Here is a 25,001-nt window from a genome sequence, read left to right on the forward strand (position 1 = left end):
AAAAATTTCATCATCATCATCATAAGGTCGTCAGTCCTAAGACTGGTTGGACACGTACCTCCACTCTTTCCTATCCTGAGCTAAACTTTGCATTTCCCTAAAACTATAACAACCCACATCCTTAACTATTTGCGAACAGTAATCTAACCTAGGTCTACTTCTACCCCTCCTAACTCCAGTTTCTGCCTCTAATATGTCTCTGACTAGACCTTCATGCCTGAGAATAAAAATATACTTTTCAAAAATAAAAAAATAAAAAATAGATAAATGTACCGGTCTGACGTGTTGGGGCCCTTGCAGCGAAATCAATCAGCTGTGTCTTCGGTTGAAAACTTGATTCAGTCTCTTCCTTTTCAGAAATTATAAGATTATATTTCTATTCGTGATCACAGTCACACGCTTGACATGGAACCTTATTTGTTGATACATTTTAGAAAGAAAATGAACACATTTGCAGCACATCAAAAACCACTGGTTTTATAAGTTTAACTCCAAAAAAACGAGTGCAACTTCCACCAGCCTTCTTCTTTCTCAAACTTTTTTCACCTATCGATCACCCTGTACAACCCGTGCAGTGCCTTAACCCCCTCTAAATCTCACCAACACCGCTATCGTACAACATATGTATGTTCGAACTCACTTCCCTTTATCTTTCTGTCTACAATATTATTATACCAAACCCTAAAGACGCTACAATCCTTAACAAACCTATCCAATTCAAATTAAATAAAATTCATCCTTTAACCAAAGAAAATACTATCCTTTCAATACCCTCTGTTTTTATGCTAAAATATGAAACTCTTACCCAATAATATAGCAATTGTTGCCGTGAATAACCACCAATATTACTGTCCTAATTAGACAATGACAAATGTCATAGAATTGTCCATGCCCCTGATCATTTTTGTCCGAAATTACGTTACGAAACGGAACTTATTAATGACCATCACCAGTAAATGGATTGGTAGTGGAACGATAGTTTCACCTAATTAACTGTGATAAAATCATCATCATAAAAGATAAATCAAGAAACACATGAAAAAGAAACGATAACAAACACTAATGAAGAAATTCAATTTGGAACAATTGCCTTAGGGACCCCAAAAGAACGACTTTTTAAACTAAACAATTACTCTCAGGATCACCGAGAAATAGCAACACAGCAGATGCAGAAGGTAGAAGTGACTCCAGTCCATCTATAGCACCTAACACACGCCACTTGTACGAACTTGCTTTGCACAGTTGTGCCACTTCTTTTCTACTTTTGAAATTTTTTTTTGTAAGAAAAACACATCGTAGAATTTAATTAATATTTTAATATAAAATATATACACAGCTAAACATTAGGGTGACGAAATGTTGATGATGGTTACTACTAAAATGATGATTATGATTACTAAACTATTTTTTCTAATTATTCGAGAACTGATAACTAAGACGACTAAAGACTGACTGATGACTTATACAACTTACTTAAAATTATCTTACTGCTGAGGTACAAAATTAAATGACACCGGAGGGGTGCGGACGGCATAACAGCGAGTAACAATATAATTGGGGTTGTTCAACTTCCCTTGGTCGGACAGCTACGTGACCAAACAATGGTTTACAAAATGTTGTAGGTACCCAAATAAATAAATAAATTTTACAACCGAAACAAATTCCTTTCCAAAATATTTCAAAGTAATACTCATAACAAAGACTCTTAACAAGCCGCCCCCCTTGAAAGTTGAATAAACTTTCAAAACTAATTTGATTGTGATAAAGATAAAACACGATTAATAACTAATTTTAATTGACTTAAAATAAGTGAACTAGATTTAAATTGTAATACGTAATAAGTAAGGTAAATACATAATAAGAAACATTGCATACAAAGGAAGGCAAAAATGTTTGTCGCACTGAAAGAAAACACAGAAATTCACAGCTCCAACGGAAGCGCGCACACCTTTGACACAACGCGTTTCACAATAGTCCCACTACCAGTTTTCACGGACACTACGCGGATAATTCCATCTGTTCCGGGATGCACTGCTACAATTCTCCCTAACTGCCATTTCAGAGGAGGCGCGTTTTCTTCCTTTAACAGTACCATTGTACCAACATTCAGATGAATCTTCTTATCATTCTTCCATTTGGTGCGAACCTGAAGTTCACTGATGTACTCTTTGCTCCATCTTTTCCAGAAATGTTGTCGTATCTTCTGTATGTGCTCATATTTAGTTAGTCGGTTTTCCTTGGTCTCTAATAGCGATGGTTCCGGAATAGAGCTGAGCTTACGACCAATCAAAAAATGCGAAGGAGTCAAAGGATTAAGGTCGTTAGGATCGTTCGATATAGGGGATAACGGGCGTGAATTAAGAACAGCTTCGATTTGCGTCAGTAATGTGTAATATTCCTCATACGTTAATAATGCATTTCCCGCGACTCTTTTTAGATGATATTTTACGGCTTTTACTCCGGCCTCCCAGAGGCCCCCGAAATGCGGTGAACGAGGCGGTATGAAATGCCAAGATATGCCTAGTTTGCTACAGGTATTAACCAAAATATCGGACTGATTACGAATTAACTGATATAATTGCTGTATATCGGACTTTGTACCCACAAAATTTGTCCCATTATCAGAATATATATGTTGGGGCAACCCCCGACGAGAAATAAACCTGCGAATTGCAGCCATACATGCTTCAGCGGTGAGGCTGGTGACCAATTCGAGATGGATACCCTTGGTTGCAAAACATACAAAAATGCATATATATGCTTTGAAAGTCTTTGAACCACGACCCCTTTTCTCCTTAATATTAACAGGCCCGGCATAATCTACTCCGCAATTAGAAAATGGCGGGGAAGGTATTACACGAGGTCTAGGTAGCGAACCCATTAATGGTGTTATTGACCTGGGATTTGCTCGAAAACAAGTAATGCAATTTCGTATTACCTTTTTAATAACATTTTTTCCAGAAATAGGCCAGTATTTATCACGTAGTGAAGCTAATAATTGGTTCACTCCACAATGCAATAATCTTACATGTTCATTTTTTACAATCATATTTGTTAATTTATGATTTGAGGGCAGAATAATGGGGTGTTTTTTATCGAAGGAAAAATTCGAGTGTTGTATTCGACCGCCAACTCTGAGAATTCCGTCTTTGTCCAGAATGGGATTTAACGACAATAAATTGCTTTTGTTACCGATGTTACTATTATTTGTCAGAGCATGTATTTCTCTAAAATATATCTTTTGTTGAGCAAGTCTTATTAATGTTAAAAGGGCGCCTTGCAATTCGTTATTTGTTAATTGACCTAATATTCTATCTTGTTTATTTTTGCTAACATTTGATATAAATCTAAAACAGTAGGATACTACTCGCATTAATTTATTCAGTTCTGAAAATTTTGAAAACAGTTCGATATTATTTTGTTCTACTGAAATGTGTGTCAATAACCTTTGATCAGGTACGTTGCTTTCCTCGTATTGTGGGGAAGGCCAATGTATTTTACCTAAAGAAAGCCATCGTGGACCATTCCACCATAATTTATGGGATTGTAATAATTTTGGTTCTACACCTCGCGATATTAGATCCGCGGGATTGTCCTTTGATCCCACGTGGAACCAGCTTTGTTTATCTGAAATTCTTTGAATTTCAGCGACCCTATTAGCGACAAAAGTTTTCCAGTTGGAAGGTGATTTTGATAACCAAGATAATGTGATCGTTGAGTCACACCAATAGATACATTTGTCTATATGTAAATTAATCGAATCTTTCACTCGTTGCATTAATTGCGCAAGTACTACAGCACCGCATAACTCGAGACGCNGAAATTTCATCGCAAAAAATTCCCGAAATCCACAACTAATTCGCTCGAGGTAAACTTCATGTTTCCCCGAAAAACGCGCGGGCGAAAAATATATCTGATTCTTTTCCGGGGATGTTTTGTACAATTGTCCAGAAGGTCACTTCTTTTGAGGATAGGTCGGAAAATTCCATTGTGATAATTCCGTAGATGCACATATAATTCGTCCGAGGTAAACGGCAATTTCCCATTGGAAACTTGCGCTCGTATTTTAATATAAAATATATACACAGCTAAACATTAGGGTGACGAAATGTTGATGATGGTTACTACTAAAATGATGATTATGATTACTAAACTATTTTTTCTAATTATTCGAGAACTGATAACTAAGACGACTAAAGACTGACTGATGACTTATACAACTTACTTAAAATTATCTTACTGCTGAGGTACAAAATTAAATGACACCGGAGGGGTGCGGACGGCATAACAGCGAGTAACAATATAATTGGGGTTGTTCAACTTCCCTTGGTCGGACAGCTACGTGACCAAACAATGGTTTACAAAATGTTGTAGGTACCCAAATAAATATATAAATTTTATAACCGAGGCAAATTCCTTCCCAAAATATTTCAAAATTATACTCATAACAAAGACTATTAACACCACTACTACAGTTCTCGCGTTCATGATATTNACAGCTACGTGACCAAACAATGGTTTACAAAATGTTGTAGGTACCCAAATAAATATATAAATTTTATAACCGAGGCAAATTCCTTCCCAAAATATTTCAAAATTATACTCATAACAAAGACTATTAACACCACTACTACAGTTCTCGCGTTCATGATATTCATTAGTAGATAAAATTGATAAAGATAGATAAAATTGTAATCAACGAGGTCCATTAACCTGTCCAGAAAAAACCAACCCCACCTGGATAAAGAAACTGGTGAAGAACTTCAAGAATTAAGTAGAAAGACATCGACATAGACACCCCTCCCCCCAACATACACACACGCACGCATGCACCCACACAACTAACTTCATTTAAGTTAACAAAACACCTAAAGCGAATGTTGTTAAAAAACGATTTTTGACGACAGAATGGCAATGTGCGAAATTGCGACAAATAAATACTAACTCCCCTCAGGGAGGTGTTTTGCTGCGAATTCTGAGAAAAGTTACTTCTTTTGCGAATAGGTCGGGAAATTTCATTACGAAAAATTCCCAAAACCTACAACTTATTCGACTCGGTTGTATAACCAGTTCCTGCGAGTAATTCGTACGGGATAGATAATGTCTTACCCCTTTCCAGGGGTGTTTTGCTGCAGATTCCCAAAATATCACCTCTCTTGCGAAAAGGTCGGGAAGTTTCATAGTGAAAAATTTCCGAGGTCCACAACTAATTCACCCAGGGAGAACGCCAAATTCCCACGAGTAATTTTTGCGCAGTAAATGATGTTTTACCCCCCTCTGAGAGTGTTTTGCTGCGAATCCCCAAAAATCAGTATTTTTGCGAATAAGTCGCATTAAATTCGCCCGGGGTGCAGGATAAATTCTCACTTGTGGACGAAAAGCAAAGTCCTATTCCTTTCCGGGGATATCTTGCTGCGAATCTCTAAAAGGTCACTTTTTTGTGAATAGGTCAGGAAATCTCATTACGAAAAATTCTCTTTGTCCATAACTAATTCGCATGGGGTAATCGGCTAATTCCCATGCGAAACTCGCGCACGATAAATAATGTATTCATTCCAGGGTTGTTTTGTTACAGAAACACATTTTTTTTGCGACACTACTACTAATTAGCTGAGCATAAACGTTAAATTACCTCGAAAAACGCGCGGGCGAAACATAAAATCTTATCCCTTTCCGGGGATGTTTTGTTGCAAATGCCGAACAGGTCACTTTTTTGGGATTTTATCAAGGAAAATTCCCTATATCCACAAATAATTCGCTAGGGGTAAACGATTAATTCCCATGGGAAACTCGCGCGTGATAAATAATGTGTTACCTCCTTTCCTTCCAGGGTTGTTTTGTTGCAGAAAACATTTCTTTTGCGAATAGGCCGAGAAATTTCATCGCAAAAAATTCCCGAAATCCACAACTAATTCGCTCGAGGTAAACTTCATGTTTCCCCGAAAAACGCGCGGGCGAAAAATATATCTGATTCTTTTCCGGGGATGTTTTGTACAATTGTCCAGAAGGTCACTTCTTTTGAGGATAGGTCGGAAAATTCCATTGTGATAATTCCGTAGATGCACATATAATTCGTCCGAGGTAAACGGCAATTTCCCATTGGAAACTTGCGCGCGATAAATAATGTGTTACCTCCTTCCAGGGTTGTTTTGTGGTAGAAACACATTTCTTTTGCGAATAGGCCGGGAAATTTCATCGCAAAAAATTCCCGAAATCCACAACTAATTCGCTCGAGGTAAACTTCATGTTTCCCCGAAAAACGCGCGGGCGAAAAATATATCTGATTCTTTTCCGGGGATGTTTTGTACAATTGTCCAGAAGGTCACTTCTTTTGAGGATAGGTCGGAAAATTCCATTGTGATAATTCCGTAGATGCACATATAATTCGTCCGAGGTAAACGGCAATTTCCCATTGGAAACTTGCGCGCGATAAATAATGTGTTACCTCCTTCCAGGGTTGTTTTGTGGTAGAAACACATTTCTTTTGCGAATAGGCCGGGAAATTTCATCGCAAAAAATTCCCGAAATCCACAACTAATTCGCTCGAGGTAAACTTCATGTTTCCCCGAAAAACGCGCGGGCGAAAAATATATCTGATTCTTTTCCGGGGATGTTTTGTACAATTGTCCAGAAGGTCACTTCTTTTGAGGATAGGTCGGAAAATTCCATTGTGATAATTCCGTAGATGCACATATAATTCGTCCGAGGTAAACGGCAATTTCCCATTGGAAACTTGCGCGCGATAAATAATGTGTTACCTCCTTCCAGGGTTGTTTTGTGGTAGAAACACATTTCTTTTGCGAATAGGCCGGGAAATTTCATCGCAAAAAATTCCCGAAATCCACAACTAATTCGCTCGAGGTAAACTTCATGTTTCCCCGAAAAACGCGCGGGCGAAAAATATATCTGATTCTTTTCCGGGGATGTTTTGTACAATTGTCCAGAAGGTCACTTCTTTTGAGGATAGGTCGGAAAATTCCATTGTGATAATTCCGTAGATGCACATATAATTCGTCCGAGGTAAACGGCAATTTCCCATTGGAAACTTGCGCGCGATAAATAATGTGTTACCTCCTTCCAGGGTTGTTTTGTGGTAGAAACACATTTCTTTTGCGAATAGGCCGGGAAATTTCATCGCAAAAAATTCCCGAAATCCACAACTAATTCGCTCGAGGTAAACTTCATGTTTCCCCGAAAAACGCGCGGGCGAAAAATATATCTGATTCTTTTCCGGGGATGTTTTGCTACAATTATCTAAAAGGTCACTTCTTTTGAGGATAGGTCGGAAAATTCCATTGTGATAATTCCGCAGATGCACATCTAATTCGTCCGAGGTAAACGAAGAATTCCCGTAAATAACTTGCGAACGATAATGATGTGTTACCTCCTTCCAGGGTTGTTTTGTGGTAGAAACACATTTCTTTTGCGAATAGGCCGAGAAATTTCATCGCAAAAAAGTCCCGGAATCCACAACAAATTCGCCCGAGATAAACATTAAATTACCTTGAAAAACGGTCGGGCGAAAATAAATTCTTGTACTTTTCCGGCGATGGTTTTCTGCGAATCGTCCAAAAGTCACTTCTTTTGCAAATAGACTGGGAAAATTCATTGCGGACATTTCCTGTGTCCACAACTAATTCGCCCAGAGTAAACGGCCAATTCCTTTGAATAAATAAAGTACCTCCGTCCAAGGGTGTTCTGTTGCAAAACTCACTGCTTTTGTGAATAAACTGAGAAATTGCACTACGGTAAATTCTCGAAATCCGCAACTAATTCGTCAAATGATACAATTAATACTCGTGTATTCAGAATCACCAAACTCCTGCTTTTTATTTCGATGAAAAGTTATAACTTATTCATAATTGTGTCGGATAAATACATACTTTTTTCAGTATTTTAATAATCTATTTATTAATTAATCTTTAACCAATCGTTCAATGTCTGTCATTTGCGTACGAACTATTGCATTAAATCTGACAGTGAGACTCGAGAAACGGAAAATTTCCTGATTTATTCGCAAAAGAAGTGATTTTTTGGAGATTCGCAGCAATACACCCCTAAAGGGGGTAAGATATCATTTATCACGCGCAAATTACTCGTGTAAATTTGCCGTTTACTCCGTGCGAATTAATTGTGGACATAAGCAATTTTCTGTCATAAAATTTCCCAACACATTCGCAAAGGAAGTGTCTGTTCGGGAATTCGAAGTAAAACATTCTCCGAGAAAGGTAAGGTTTCATTTATCGTACAGAAATTATCCATTCGCTCTCGATGAATTAATTGTGGACTTTGGAAGTTTTTCGTGATGAAATTTCTCGACTTTTTGCACGAGAGGTGATATTTATGGGATTCGCACCAAAACACCCCGGGAACTAGCCATTCACTCTGTACGAATTAGTTGTGGACATTTCAGTAATTAAATTTCAATTTTCAGTAATAAAATTTCCCGACCTATTTGCAAAAGAAGTGACCTTTGGGGATTCGCAGCAAAACACCTCCCAGACGGGGGCAAGATTTCATTTATCATTCTGTCATGGCAAATTCCTATCAATTGTTGTCAAAAATTATTTTTTAATGACAATCGCCCTAGGTGTTTCGCTAACTTTATATCAAGTTAGCAAAACATGCAATATTTTTTAAAAATAAGAAACGACAATTCTTTTTCTTTCACAAGTAATTAGCGGCAAATTATCATTAAAACGATTTTTTCATTTGAACAAGTTGCCTTGCTAACTTTATACACGTCGTTTATTGGACATTTCGTCGTGGGGCTGAATACCTGTTTCTCTAGGCCCTGGCAAATTTATATCAAAGTGGAAAATGAACAACGAACGATTCTTTCCCGCATCGCGAGCGAACTATAAGAAGTAACTAACATGATGTGCTGATAACAGACACGACTTAACTGTTCGACGGACAAAATTGACTTTTTAAAAATTTACTAATATTAATTACAAGAAAAAAACGTATCTACTCTAAAAGAAGTTACAAACATAATTAATTTATATTGTGAAGAAATAGGCTTTTTATGTAATCTTAGTAGCTTGCAAAATGCGCCACGCTGAACATCTGATGATGCATGTAACACCTATGTAATAACAGGTGCACACTGGGTAAACCGTGCGATAATTCACGTCTTTTTTTAATAAAATACAATAATCTATCGCGAAGGCAATTTTTTAATCGTCTAAGTAGTGAGAAATATCTCTCATTTGAACATGACATCACCATCATCATAATCATCATCATCATAAGGTCGTCAGTCCTAAGACTGGTTGGACACGGACCTCCACTCTTTCCTATCCTGAGCTAATCTTCGCATTTCCCTAAGACTAGAACAACCCACAACCTTAACTATAGGGTTGTTCGGAAAGTCATTTCGTTTTTTGTGTGGAAATGAAAGACAGTTTTCGTATAATAAACAAATACTTTATTAAATTATATATTGACCGTTCTGGTCTAACACCTTTTGCCATCTTTCTGGTAGTAGCATAATTCCACGCTCATAAAATTTTTGGTCTTTGCTGGCAAAAAACTGATCGAGGAGGTTTTTGACCTCCTCATTTGAGGTGAAGGTTTTACCGTCTAAAAAATTTTGGAGTGACCGGAACAAATAATAATCNAAATTTTTCCATATCGCGATCATGTGCAACATCGTCCGACATACTAACAATTTTGAAATGTACTTGTTCATATTCCTTTAAAGCTTATGTAATGTCTGCAAGACGATCTTGAATTTCTACCTGTTCATCTTCAGTTACTATTTCTTTATTTGTTAAATTATCAAGACTATTTTTAAATCTTGTGAGGCGAGACTTAATTTGTGCTTTTTGAGAAGTTAAAACTTTTAAAGTTTCCATATTACTGACACGTAATCGAATATCCAGGGAAATAAATGAGGAAGGAAATAAGGGATAACGCACTTACTTGATTTTTGTATATGCTCAAAATCCAAATCTAAGCGATTAACCAATCTGATGCGACGATATCTGCTATTTTGTTGAACTCGTATTTGTAGCGAATGTACAATTTTCCTAATCTTGAATTATCACCCACTACGACAGTCTATGATTGTTCTCGAATAACTAATTTGGATTATCACCCACAACAGCCTATGATTGTTCCAGAATAACGTTTTTTAACGTTGCAATTAACTATCCGGCTCGAAGGACCATTTTGTTATGTACGATTTTGCTTTGCACAGTTGTGTCACTTCTTTTCTACTTTTGAGATGTTTTTTTGTAAGAAAAACACTTCGTAGAATTTAATTAATATTTTAATTTTAAATATATACACAGCTTAAAATTAGGGTGATAATGAAGAAATTATTATGACTATTAAACTATTTTTGCTAGTTATTCGAGAAACTGATGACTAAAACCACTAAAAACTGAGTGATGACTGATACAACTTTTCTTAAAATTATCTTACTGCTATGGTACAAATTAAACGACACCGGAGGAGTGCAAACGCCATAACTACGGGTAACAACATAATTGGGATTGTTGAACTTCCCTTGGTCGGATAGCTACGTGACCAAACTATGGTATACAAAATGTTGTAGGTACCCAAATAAATAAATAAATTTTATAACCGAAACAAAATTTCTCTTAACTCCCGTTTCTGCCTCTAATATGTCTCTGACTAGACCTTCTTGCCTGAGAAGGTGTCCTACCAACCTATCTCGCCTACTTCTTATTGACTTCCATAGAGTCCTCTGTTCTCTTACTCTTTCTAATACCTTTTCATTTCTAACTTTCTCTATCCACGGTATCCTCATCATTCTCCTGTTTCGAACGCTTCTAGCCTTTTCTTTCTTTCTTCAGAGTTTTCACATATTTTTGCCACTAGTTGTAAATATGATTTGGTACGCAATCGTCCCAATCCATTTCTTCCTGCCACAGGTGTTGCATGATGAGTTTTGTCTGAACAATTGCGGTTCAAATAATCTAGCTATATGGGAAAGAATCCTTAGTTTAGTACGTTGACTTCTAGTGAACTAGCGATTATTAACTGTATAGTGTTTTCAACTTTTTATTGACGTCTGTTTTTGGTAATGACTCTATTAATCTTGGATCGTTAGAACACTGCCTTAGATTATATTATCCTGCCAGTAATACGGCCGCTGTTGCTCTAGGATGTGACGATTCGTGCAGTTTGGTACAGTTTGCAATGATTCCACGGTTTGATAAGGAGATGACTTTAATCCGTAACTTACAGTCTTTAATACGAATGTTTCTAATTCGTCTTCAGGATTTTTTCGTCATAGAATTCGTTGGTAAGCCCAATCTGCGAGGATCTATTTTCTCGATGACTGCAGAGTAAACGATAGGAAATGAGAGATATCTTTCTAAGGAAGTAAACATGTCGTCCTGTAGAGTTGGACCAGCTAATAAGACATCATTGAAAGACAAACTCGTTGAAGTTTCGGTAGATCCATCAAATACTACCCTCACATTTTTTGTCGAGCTGTCTTCTTTTATTACTAGATGATGTGATAATAACCGCGTTTCTATTTCTCGACTTTGTTGATTGTCGCCATGTGTCCTAAGTAGAGGTATTCATTCATGAAGTTAACAAACTGAGATTTCATTTCAGTGTTCGACTTCAGCCTTTTTTCTAGCGAATAGAATCTACGTATTACTGGTTTTGTACGATTCTCTAAGATCACTTACATTTTCTTTGAAAGGAATTTCCCAGTATCATCCCTTTGTACATGTTCATGAAAATGTGCCACGCAAGACTTTTCTTCTGGTGATTGGTATATTATTGCAAGCCCCTCTTCAATTTCTCAGAATTTGGAGATTTCTTAATTAAAATTGTCTACGTTGAGGTGACAAAGAGATTGTTGTAAGATGCAACTTTCGGTGAAAGCTCGTCCTTCAAAAAACCATTCAAGTTGGAAATTTTGAAGTACTGCTCTGAAAGTAGAATATTTCCATTCCTAAAAGAACGTCTATTTCCGCTGGAATATGAAAAGAAGGATCGCCAAGCGGTAAATTTAGTAATTGAAGACGACTTAAGTTTATTAGTTGGAAGCCTTTGAGTTATTTCTGGTATGACTAAGAACGTGAGGTTTTTGCTATAATCGGTGTGAATTGATTTTATCGTACTGCTAACTAGTGATGTGATGCTGATAGGTACTTGATTGAGGCCAGTAACTGGGATGTGAATTCTTTTGTGTGCGAGTTATAACTTATTCGCCAATTTTTCATTTATGAAGTGTGACTGGGACCCTGGATCAATAAGTGCTCTGCAAACGTGATATGTTCCTTGATTGCCCTGAATAAAAAGTTTCGCTGTTGAAAGTACTCTTGAAGAGACGTATTATTAACAAGCATAGCTACATTTGTCGAAGGTTGAATTATGATATCTGGAGATGTATTTTGCACATCGAAGTGCAGTAATGTGTGGTATTTTCTTGGACATTTTCGGGAATGTGTGGAGCGGCATTCTCGTCCTTGATGATTTGATTTCAGACAATTAACACAAACCCCCCTTTTGTTTGATAAAATTTCATTTCTCTTGTAACATTTTTTGTAGAAATGTAGGACACTCTCAGAGATAGTGACCTTCCTTACACAATGAACAGTTAATTTGTATTTGCAGAATGAAAATTCTGCTGATAGTGATTAGAACGTCGATTTTTGTTGCTAATATTGCGAAAAGAGTTAACTATTTTTTTGTGTGATGTTGTATGCGTAGCTTCGAGAGTTTGTCTGTGTCTATCCAAGAACTCCATCATTTCATTCATTGTCGGCATTTTTTGTCCCAACTAGAGTTACTTCCTAGCGGTTACGTGTGTCCTTGTCGAATTTTGGTAGAATAATGCCTACAAGTAGTGAATCATAGGAATCGATGGGTTCTTTTAAAGTTGTTAACACCTTTGCAAAGTGAGCAATTTTCCAAGCTGTGAACTGTCTGCCCGTGTAATTGTTGTTACTTTTAAGATTTCATTGACATGTTTTAGGATAATCACACGTTCGTTATTTTAACGCTCCTTTAAAAACGACCATACGACTTGGTAATTATCTTCCGATAACTCCAACGAATGAATGATATCCACAGCCCCTGCCTTAAAACATGAACGTAAATAGTGTGGTTTCTGAATAAGAAATAAACGAATCACAAAAATTTGTCGTAAGATCCGTCAAATGTAGAAAGTTAAATCTTCGGTAACCTGCAGCTTACGTTAACATCTTAGACGGTGTTGAGGAATTTTCGGCTGATTGTCCTGCTGTGGAATTTGAGGACGAGTTCTGATAACGTTCTATAAGTTCGTTTGCTGCACTTACACATTGGTACCAGTTGTTTTCGAAATCTGCCCGTTCTTGTTGTTCTTTCGATGATGACTCGTCAATAGTTTCGATTTCCGTATATTCAATTCGTCCCCAGTCTCCATTATGCGACTTAGCTGTGCCTTAAGTACGCCAATCTGTTTAGATTTTTTATACTCTGCCACCGATTTTTTAAACCTTATAAGTTGCGCTTTACAAAAACCTCGTCGATGATTTAGGGTTTTAATTTGTGATTCAGACATGACGATGAATTGTAGATTACTTAATTCGTGAGGAAACGAAAAGAAAAAAAGGAAAAAAGGCAATTTAAAGACTTACTACTGAGAAGTTCTCTGATGGCTGCTTTGACGATCGATGTACAGGTGAAGTACTCTCCTCCAACTTGAATAACTCCAAAACGATACTGTACAGACAAAAACGATGTTTAACAAACTAGACATTAATTAAAATCGATGTTGAATTCAAAAAGACATTATAATTTTCTATTGCCACGCTATCAATTTGCCGCACTAGCACGATCAAAGCCTACGTTTGTCGTACTGTACCGGATTAATGATTTCCGCCGGTCGACAGCAATTATTACTCAATATTCATTAGAAATGAAAACTGTAACATCCAACAACATATGGAAACTTGATCTAATTCCTTCTAATCGTCGTTATGCCAACCTAAGACACTTTCTTTGAGTAAAGAAACCTTTAACCGCCAATGAATGGACTCTTCTACTGACCGCTCCTACAACATTTGCGTATAAATGTCTGCGCCAAGACATTTGGTTCCAGGAAATCACTTTCTTCGGAATACTACAACTTGGCCTAAATTATAAGGAATATTTTGCTAATAACATCCACTTATAATCATCAGCTAATCAATTAAATTAAGCTCAACTAAATTCCACCTTCATCCCCACCAACGAAGACTGTTCTATAGAAAGTGAGCAAGTAGCTAAACAGATCAAATTACCAACTGTGAAAATCACTTTTTTTTAACCATCAGGAGGAATTGACGCTGATTAAACATCACCTGAAACGGTCACAAGAACGAACAACTTCGCCCTCTGGTTTCCTTTGATTTTTGATGGTCACTACGATAGTGAATTGTTGCTTCATGTAATGTTTTACTGTCCTCTGTGTTTCAAACTATTCACCCTTAGATGTAGTTCAACTTGTATTAAGAAAACGACAAATTCGTTTGGAATTCCTCAACGTTATATGCAGCACCTGTCCTGAATATACCTAAAGAGACTACAATCGACCAAGAAATAGAGACGACACCACTACATAACCTATCACCTCTACAGAAGAAAAACTATTAGAAAATCTCTGTTTCGTTTTGAAAATTTAAATAAGTGGCATTTATTAGTGTAGTGCTACCTTAGAGTGAAATTTTTATAGTAATATTAAAACTAAAATTTTATACCAACACTTTTATTTTTTGGTACATTATTCTTTTTCAATGTACAAAAAATTTAAGTCGAGGGAAATGTTAAATTTCGAAGACGTATCATTATCACATTCGCTAACGTAACATTAGGTAAACTAAATTAATCTAGGTATATCCTGTTACTTGTTTTGTATTTAGGTCATTTTAAAAAAATAAATTAAATTCATCTCTTTTGCAATTATCCCCATATTGTTTTCAACAATTAAGTGCAGTAACAATTCAAAGTTGCAACAGTTTTGTTATTGCAGAAATCTTTGCATTTATAGACACTGTTTAAGTTTAAAGAAGAAGAGAGGGGTGGTTTGAAAGTTGTCACCCTGCAAATATTTCATGCACGATTGGGTCGAAAGGGTGAGAGACAGGAGGTTATTTAAAAGGTGTCCAAAACTGTTAACACCTCTCCCCTTCACTTTCAACCTAATCTTCCATGAAATATTTGAGGAATATCGATAAACTTGTTTTTTCGCAAATATTTCAGACAAGATTAGGTCGGGGGTGAGAGAGGGAAGAAGAGGGGGGCTAGTTTAGACCATTAATTTTTCAAACTTGAAAAAGTATGTGAAGCACAACACGTATATTCTTGATCAGCATGACGAATAGTATAGAATACTAAAATTTTAACAACATCGGAATCGCTAATCTCCACCATTACCTAATTACCATTTAGTATTCCATTTAGTTCAAGAATGTTTTTTGTGATAAGGAACAAACTATTTGTTACTTTAAAAGATTGAAAACATAGTTCAACGTGTCAACGATTTATGGTTAGGTTTTTTATAAGCGGTAGGTACCGATAACTTTAAAGGTATTAATTTTATTACTGTAGTAAATTACCTGTGAAATGTAATCCCCATCTTCTTTTTCTCGCCACGACTCCGTCACCGTTAAATTACCATTGTTACAAGGTACAATACCAACTAATATCAATGTTTTTCACTTACAAATCGCCATTACACCGCTCACAAATACAGAAAACAAAGCTACTGACACATCAAATATCTGACAGCAAACAATGGCAGACAGTCGATTCTCTTTGACGCACGCGCGGGTTTGAGGTTATTTAATGATGTCTAGATGTAATTGAAAACTATTAACTATGAGTAATAATTTTTTAATATAGGCAAGTATGCCATTCTGTTACCCTGATATCCTAGTCGCTTATGACCCTAAGCATTGAAACATGCCCATTTAAATATTAAAACCGAAGAATGCTTTTATTTGATTGCTTAGGACCATAAGACTACGGTGGTAAGTAGAAAAAAGCAATATCAACGTAGAGGCCGTTATCAGGTTATGTCCTTCGTATTGTATAGAGGAATGTGGACCTAAAAAAATTTAATTCAACTTAATTCCCAATTACATCTAGTTATTTGACTTGATTTTAGACGCTTCTCGATTTTCGACCTCATAACTCAGCGAATAATCAGCGTACCCTCCCTTTCTGGGTTTAACTATAAGTAACATTAATATTAACGTCAATGTGCTTGTTGCATGGTACGTAAATAAATCTCATTATTGCATTCATACTGTACATTTCAAAAACATTGACTGGTTTGTTACCCTCGCTATACCTACAGTCAGGAACGGAACTCCAGAAACATAAACTGTAAACAATGAGACGTTCAATGTCTTTAAGAAGTTAATGAACGGACGGAGTTTTAAACATTTATGGCCCATGAAATTCTAAATCACCTCTACATACAGTTGGAAATTCTTAAACGATAAAGAAATTGAATTCAGAAATACACTTATTCTTTATAACTTTATTTATTTTCTCCGTGGAAAAGCCCTTAACTATTTTATTTTTACAACGTTAAATTTCCTACGAAATATCTTTCTAATGTAGGTTATTTTTAAAATAATCATTTAACAGTAATTAATTATATTATCTATGTACAATTTTCGTGGGTGGTTGTTAATGGGAATCCTCTTAAAACGTAGTTCACAGTTTTAAGAAGTGGATAATCCCCACACCCACATCTATTTCTAAAATCGTCTAAGTCTAGTGACCAGACCATGGCACCTCCAAGACCCATGTCTTTTAAATATTCAGATATTCGTTTTATGTCTGAAATATCATCATATGACATCCACTGATATTCTTTTGTTGCATTTGATCCAATTCGTCCTGCAGGATCATGAATTACCTTCCAATCTTTTTCGTTGTTTATCATGTCACATATCTGGAAAAGTAGTAATTAAAATATGTATTTATGTAAAATTGTTGTATATTTACCTCGTAGAATGCTAAAAATCCTTCAGCTTTTGTGAATTGACCTGCTGTTCCTGGACTAACACTTGTTACATTGAGAACATTATTTCTGGAATTTGCTAAAGTGAAAGAGTATCCATAAAACGGAATATCCATGATTAGTTTATTTGGGGATGCTCCTTTTTGTATCCAGTAATTAAGTGAAAAGTTCTATAAATACATTGCATTTCTATTATTGTCTACTGTTTCCATAAACAAAACAAAAGATAGCTACTTACCGAATTGTAGTTATTATCCTGATCTCTTGAATAACGATAGAGCCGACCCAAAGGACCAGATTGGCTGTCCCAAGATCCAAAAATATCGTAATCCCTAACAGTCATCCAGTCTAGATACATATCAAGCTTTGGTACGTCATATGCAGCATCAATAACCGTTTTGTTTGGGGACACTGCAGCTGAGAGTAATAATCCTCTTGGTTTAAACTCTAAACTTAATTCTTCAATCAGTTCACCAAAGCCAATTTTGTCTGTATCAGGGCCTTTCTCACAGTCCATCTTAGAGAAAAATCAATTTATTAAATTATCCTACTTTTTTGGTGTAATATTACCTGCCAACATTTTGGATACATCCAGTGAAGATCCAAACCATTAAAGTTCCATTTTTCAATAAACTGAATGACATTTTCGACGAACCGTGTTCTATATTGTGCATTGCTCACTAGCCGAGAGTATTTATCTCCAAGAGAATCATTCCAACTACCCAGTGCAATTGATACTTTAACTCCCTTTGTCCTTAATGCTGCTACCTTTCTAAATAAATCTAGACAAGATAGAGGCAACTATTATAAAATATTATTTCAAATCATTTTGTCTTTATTAATCACCATTATCGATATCAGTCCAGTTATCATAAGGTTTAATTGTTAGAGATTCAGAATCCAAAACTGCGAATCCATAAATAATATGGGTGCATAAAGAAGCATCAATATCTTCTGGAGTGTATTTACCTGGATGTTGTCTAAATAGTCAGAACGTATTAATTTATTTTATTACAACAGTATTACTGAAAAGATTATACCTGTACCAAGCCCAGTTCGCGAAATAACATACAACTTTGTATCCATCGTTTGATACGTCTATCTGTCCTTCAACAAAATTTTCAGATCCTTTGCGTCGATATAACTTTGCTCCGTTTACTGAATTTGTTGACGAACAAGGTGTGTTTTCAGGCCAGTCACAGTTCTTTACGTTCCAATAAAGACCCGAAGGGCACGTTTGTAATTCATACATTCCTTGATTACACAAGTAATATTGATTGCAATTAGTAGAGTGAGACATAAATATTTGACTTCCATCGCAAACGAGTTCCTCATCACTTCCACCGTTATCTGAATCAGTAGGCGACGGAGTGGATTCATCGCCAGTTGTAACGACATTTGATTCTAAATTGCATTTTGGTGGCGGTATTGGATAATTTCGTAAAACTCTATTAATAGTTCTTAGAAGTGGGTATTTCTCACAACCGCAATAGTTACTAAAATCGTCTAAATCAAGAGCCCAAATCATTCCACCACCAAGTCCCATCCTTTTAATATATTCTGCCTTATGACGAATCATGTTTGTGTCATCAAATGATACCCACTGATTTCCTGAATAAGCGTATGGTCCCATTCTACCTTCAGGATCTCTTACCACATTCCAGCCTCTTTTGAGTATATTGTTACAAATCTAGGAAAGCACATTAATGCATCATATGTCAAACAAAAATCTACTACTAAAGAATTTTGCTTACTTCGTAATAGGCCAGGAATCCCATCGCTCTTGTATGTTCACCTGCTTCACCTCCACCAGCAGAAGGAGCATTCAAACTGTTTTGAGAAGGATCAGAAAGAGTGAAGGATTGCCCATACGTTGGCATTCCCAAAATAAGTTTTCTTCTGTCGGCTCCTTGTTCTATCCAGTAGTTCACACTATAGTTCTAGATGAAACAAACTGATAAACTAATCTTAAAATTTTCATTCTATCTTACCGTATTAAATGTAATATCTGCATCGTCTTCTGAGACGTACATAGGCGATACGTGGCCTGTAACTTTATCCCACTGTCCGTGATAATCATAGTTCATTATGCCAATCCAGTCTAAATACTTTGACAATTCAGGTACATCGTATGCTACATCGATGATTTGACTACTTGGAGATACTGCGGACGATAGTAAGAAATTTTTAGGTGAAAAGGCTTCTTTTAGTTCTCTGACAAATTCTGCAAACGCTGGCTTGTCGGACGCTGGTCCCAATCTACAGTCACCTTGCCAACATTTTGGATATTCCCAATCTAAATCTAAACCGTCGAAATTGTGTTCTTCAATGAATTGAACCACATTTTCAATAAACTTCTTTCTTGCTTCTGGATCGTTTACTAATCGTGAATATTTATCACCTTCTGAATCGTTCCAACCTCCAATAGCTATAAGAACTTTAATACCATTCTTCCTATACTTCGTTATTTTTCCGTAGAAATCTATAAAAAAAAACAATTCAACAAAAAAGGAAGAAAAAACATACATAAAAGCATTATGTAGGAGTAGAGATGTACGAAATATCGAAAACACTGAAATTTTGTGACTCACTTACCATTTTCTATATCTGTCCAAGTGTCGTGAATTTTAATTGTCATTTGCTGCTCATCCAAAATCGCAAATCCATAAACTAAATGAGTACAAAGGTTAGGATCAACATTTCCTGGAAGATATCTGCCCACTCCTGGACGATACCACGCCCAGTTAGTAAAGTAACATATTACTTTGTATTCAGAATTTGGTTCTGTTAAAGATGGAGTTGAAGTTGAGAGGGATACATCCGGTACTCCAGGACGTTTTGGAATTTCTTGAGTAAGTTCAGTAGTTTCTTTGTCCGAATCAGGAAGTTCAGGTTTCACATATTGGGGTACTTCAACAGCACCACTACCAGGTTTTGCTAAAACTCTCCTTATAATTGATAACAATGGATGCTTGCCTTCTCCACATCTGTTATTGAAATCATCCAAATCCAATGCCCAAATCATTCCACCACCAAGATCCATTTTTCTAATGTACTCTGATTTTATTCGAATCTGTTCTTGATCGTCGTAAGATACCCATTGATTTCCTTTATAAGCATAAGGTCCCATTCTCCTTTTTGGGTCTTGGACAACGGTCCAACCCTCCTTTTTGATTTTATTGCAAATTTCGTAGTAGGCCAAAAAGCCCGCAGCTCGTGTAAATTCTCCTGCTTGCCCGGGTCCTGGAGCTTTAGCATTAAGTCCGTGATTATCTGCTTTTTCTAATTGGAACGACTGACCATACAGTGGCATCCCCATAATTATTTTTCGACGTGGAGCACCTTGAGAAATCCAGTAGTTGATAGAGAAGTTCTATAAAAAAAGCAGTTTCTAACAAAACGCAAAAGTATTAATGGACTACCTACAGCATTGAAGAAAACATTTTCGTCTTCTGGATGAACATACAATGGAGCAACATGACCAGTCTGTTTGTCCCATTGTCCATGGAAATCGTATGTCATTACGGCAATCCAGTCAAGATATTTGGCCACAGTGGCAACATCATAACCCGCGTCTATGACTGTTTTACTGGGGGACACGGCTGCAGATAACAGTAAACTTTTAGGCTTGAATGCTTCCTTCAGTTCCTTTACGAAAGCCGCGAAGGCAGGTTTGTCGGAATCCGGTCCTTTTTTACAATCAACTTGCCAACACTTAGGATATTCCCAGTCCAAATCAAGTCCATCAAAGTTGTGTTTTTCCAAAAATTCAATTACATGTTGAATAAATCTAGCCCTTGCAGATGGATTATTAACCAAACGAGAATATTTATCGCCCAACGAATCATTCCATCCTCCGATTGCCAAAGTTACTTTTTTACCAGCTTTTTTGAATTCAACGACCCTTTCGTAAAAATCTAAAAATGATGTTTTTGGTAACAAATAATAAATATTTACATTGGAACTTACAATTATCAAAATCCGCCCATGAGTCGTGTGCTTTGATAACGAGTCGTTCCGTATCCAAAACGGCAAATCCGTAAACAATGTGAGTGCACAGGTCAGGATTTATATTTTCAGGAACATATTTACCTACACCTTGTCTGTACCAAGCCCAATTAGTAAAGTAGCATACTATTTTGAAATAACCCGACAGTGGTTCATAAGGTACCGCGGGAGGTTCTGCAGTGGTAGTTGTGAATGTGGGTTTTGTTGGTTTCCAGTCCCACTGATTAGCAGTTGTAGATTCCGGCTTCCATTCCCACGGTTTACGGGTAGTAGTTGAAGTGCTAGTAGTAGGCTTAGGTTTTGGTTTGCTAGTACTCGGTTTAACTGTCGGTCGACTAGTAGGATGCTCGTGGTTCACCTCGTTAATGTTGTCAATATCAGGGTTCTCTGACGATTCACTACATTTAGCGTTTTGGGGCCAATCGCAAACATTCTTCTCCTATTATTTATTAATCATGTAAATTCCAAACGAATAATACTCATATTTTGCCTTTTTTTTAACTTACTTTGTTCCAGTGAAGACCAGAGGAACACGCAAATAATTCGTACTTGCCCCATAAACAGTAAAGATATTTTTCGCAACTACCTTTCAACGCAGAGTATGAACCGGATGAGCAGCTGGACTGTATATTAGTTGCACTACCTGAAACATCTATTATTATTGACTGCACTACAGAAATATGCACATTTTCTAGCAACTTTTACCTGCAGGAACTTTTGTGTATCTATCTAATGCCTCGGAAGCAGCTCCTTCAATACATTTTGCTCTAAATCGCCAATCACATCTAGAATCTGCAGCGTTCCAATAAAGACCAGGACCGCATTTCTGAGTAAGAAGGAGTCCGTTAACGCAAACGTAAAAACTGTCACAGTGTTCATGGGGATAATATTGTCCTGTTTCGCATTTTTTAGGAGGCTTCGTCGATTGAGTTGACGGTTCCCACCAACTTGTTGTGGGCATTTTACTTGTTGTTCTTTGTGTTGTGGTACTGACAGATGGGGCTTGAGCTGATATTTCTATACAAATTTAAACGATGTTAATAAGCGTCAAATAATGTAACATCTTCGTTTAGTCTAATGAAAATTGCCCAATTGGTTAGTTTGTATAATTGATAATGATAAGTCAATCCTGTTTTATCGCTTTATTGGTTAGATTGGTTAGAACTAGTAACTACTTAAATCTAAAGAACAATTAATAAAAGATTTCAAAGACGGAACATGAACACATTGTAAAGGTGATAGATTGTCGTGCCTCAGGATTACCACGGTGTCAATCAGGATATTCCGGTTGCCTTGGTACCATCGATGACGAATCATTAATTCTTCCTTCGACCACTGCCTCCAAAAATGTTGTTTTAATTCCTGAACCTGTTGTTTTCAATTTAGTGTCAGACGATAACTGGCTCTTTGTTTTTTACTAATGAATTCTTTTTCAAAAAGTTTGGAACTGAACCATTTTTACTATGTAATTCATTGCATATCGTTTTTCCGTGGCTGTAATTTCCCCTCCAGCACGTTTATTAGAATTTTGACTAGAACGTAAGCAATACGCAACTATTGCCTTGAGTTTGATAAGGGAAGAAAATCTCAACACTTCATTTATATAACTTTTTATGAATTCGTTAGGTAATTGTCCTTTAGATAAAATATCCGCGAGATTCTCAGTTGATAGTACTTATCTTCACCTCTCTTGTTTTGTCAGTTCTTATATTATTGCAATACAATTTGTCACGAAAGTTTTTAATGTATTAGCTGTCCATTGTATCCAGTGTAAAGTAAAATTTAAGTCCACCCAAAGATGAATAACTCTGATAAGATATTAATGCAGACCAGAGATCTAGTGTTAGTAAAGAAATCACTTATGGTAGTCAACCCTTTATCCAAATGATAACTAGCCCAAGTTCCATTTAACCAATCAACTTTCGGTAGATTATAATCACCTAATAATAGCCAATTTACATTTGGATATGAAAAGTTTATTTCTTCCAAGCTGGAGCAATAGGAATTTATTATTTCCCTTGAGTTTGTCGATGAGAAATATAGTGAACTGACTACTATATTAATTTTACCAAGTTGAATTAAGGCAAAAACATGCTCAACATCACTTGATGCATTTAACTGTATACTACGTAATTTATTATTAACTGCAATAAGAACACCTCCCCCTTCATTGAGACTACTTGTCAAGGAAGTACGGTCTGTACGATAGATGTTAGAATTACCAAGTGATATCTCTAAATATCATAATCTTTTATAAAGAAGTTGTAATTTTATAAATCTTTCAGTTTCGTTTTTAAACCCCGAACATTTTGGTAATAGCACTTGAGTTTCTTGTTTCCTTTTTTGGATTTGGACGAGAAAGTGTTTTGACATCAACAATACGAGGGTCACCTCGAACATACTCGATTGCTTTAACAACGCCGGTTTTGTTCATAGTGTAGAGTTCTTTGGGTAAATCATCAAATTGTTTTCTTTGCAAAAAGGTTAAATTTGAGTTTAATTTGTGAAGAGCACTACATTTAGCTTTGTTTTTGAGAATATAAAACGCGGTGTTTTGATCGTCATTGACGACTTTAATCGCTCCGCTTTTGCCCTCCACTTTTTTACTAACCCGAAAATGACGAACAACCGTTTTCTCATCCGTTACACCGATTTCAGATATAATTTCAGCTATTTCAAACTCATTATGGTTTAAATCATTAACATTCTTTTTGTATAATTTCTATCATTAATTTCTTGAATAATCTTCACACTGTCAGACGAGGACGCACCATGTTGTTCATATGCTTGAAAGAGCGCTGAGAGTTCTGCCTCCATATTGCCATAGTCATCGCATAATAATTTTGCTAAAACGATCGTTGGACCTGCAAGTCCAACTAGATCAAATAGCTGGGCTAATTCCGATAGATTTTTGCCGAATGTTTAAAATCCGGCTCGAAGGACCAATTTGTTATGTACCGTCTTAGTTTAGACGGATCACGCGCTTAATTAAAGTTGCATAGCTAGTTAGTTTGTATAATTAAGAATGATTAGTCAATCTTGATTTATCGGTTTATTGGTTAGTTTGGCAAATTAACAAACTGGTAAATCGTACTGATTAGTTGGTTTGTTATTGAATTGGTTAGGTATTTTGTTATGAATCAAAAAAATGTAGTACATACTTAAAACCTAAACTATATACAAAAAGGTAAGTTACTACTATTGGTTAACGAAAGGAATTGGAAATGATAAATAATGGGAAAGGGTTTATTCTTGAGCTATATACATTAAATATAGTACAATACCCTAAACTAATTTGATTTATTACACTGCTCCTCCATAAAGCTATAATGTACTTAAATTTAAAAAACAGCCCATCCATAAAAAATTTTAAAAGCCCAGCATGCACACAGTTAAAAATTTCTCAAACGGTGAAAGAATTTGTCCATTATGCATTTAATTTATTAACCGGAATTCCTCATACCTTTGCATTTAGCAGCAGCAGGCCAATCACAAACTTTCTTGTTGTTATTCCAATGTAATCCTCCAGCACAAAACAGTTGACTAAATTCTCCTTGTATACATCTATAGTATGCGTTGCAATTGTAAGGATCTGATTTATATTGATTTGTATAACACTTTTCTGGCTTGTGGTCGCCTGCAGCGGGAGTTGGTTTTGTTTGGTCTGATTAACAAAAGTGCTTTAGTATATTTAAGAACGCATTGTCTGTTTAATATCTACTTACTTGGTTTTTTAGTAGTAGTTTTAGTGGGGCGAGAACTGGACGGAACTCGCCATGGCGTTGTAGTTTTTGATGTTGTGGTGGTTTTTTTAGACGTTGATGGCTTCCACCATTCCGTGGATGTTGATTCGTCTGTGGATAATTCCCACCAAACATTTGTTGATTGCTTCGTCGTGGTCAGAGGATTTTTAGTTGTACTTGGTTTTTGAGAAGTATGGCTGTCGTGATCATGATGAGAATCCCAGGTGGAGCTTTCTGCACCTGTATTAATTTAAAAT

At 36.3% G+C, this 25,001-nt stretch overlaps 1 protein-coding gene across 1 annotated transcript in view; it reads right to left on the bottom strand.

Annotated features, from left to right (window-relative positions):
* Window positions 1-16,495: 16,495 nt before the first annotated feature.
* The window catches only part of LOC108736467 (probable chitinase 10), a 30,951-nt gene continuing 22,445 nt past the window's right edge, over window positions 16,496-25,001 (bottom strand). The window contains exons 11-25 of the mRNA XM_025980519.1: window positions 24,727-24,984; window positions 24,465-24,665; window positions 21,707-22,018; window positions 21,508-21,644; window positions 20,963-21,440; window positions 20,420-20,910; window positions 19,589-20,366; window positions 18,985-19,475; window positions 18,748-18,933; window positions 18,034-18,683; window positions 17,840-17,973; window positions 17,564-17,775; window positions 17,232-17,510; window positions 16,978-17,163; window positions 16,496-16,924 (exon numbers count right to left, since the gene is read on the bottom strand). Of these exons, the coding sequence (XP_025836304.1) occupies window positions 16,631-16,924; window positions 16,978-17,163; window positions 17,232-17,510; window positions 17,564-17,775; window positions 17,840-17,973; window positions 18,034-18,683; window positions 18,748-18,933; window positions 18,985-19,475; window positions 19,589-20,366; window positions 20,420-20,910; window positions 20,963-21,440; window positions 21,508-21,644; window positions 21,707-22,018; window positions 24,465-24,665; window positions 24,727-24,984 (5,087 nt within the window). The 3' untranslated portion in view covers window positions 16,496-16,630. The remainder of the gene's footprint in view (window positions 16,925-16,977; window positions 17,164-17,231; window positions 17,511-17,563; window positions 17,776-17,839; window positions 17,974-18,033; window positions 18,684-18,747; window positions 18,934-18,984; window positions 19,476-19,588; window positions 20,367-20,419; window positions 20,911-20,962; window positions 21,441-21,507; window positions 21,645-21,706; window positions 22,019-24,464; window positions 24,666-24,726; window positions 24,985-25,001) is intronic.

This window comes from Agrilus planipennis, unplaced genomic scaffold, assembly GCF_000699045.2.
Source record: "Agrilus planipennis isolate EAB-ADULT unplaced genomic scaffold, Apla_2.0 scaffold127, whole genome shotgun sequence".
Lineage (NCBI taxonomy): Eukaryota > Metazoa > Arthropoda > Insecta > Coleoptera > Buprestidae > Agrilus > Agrilus planipennis.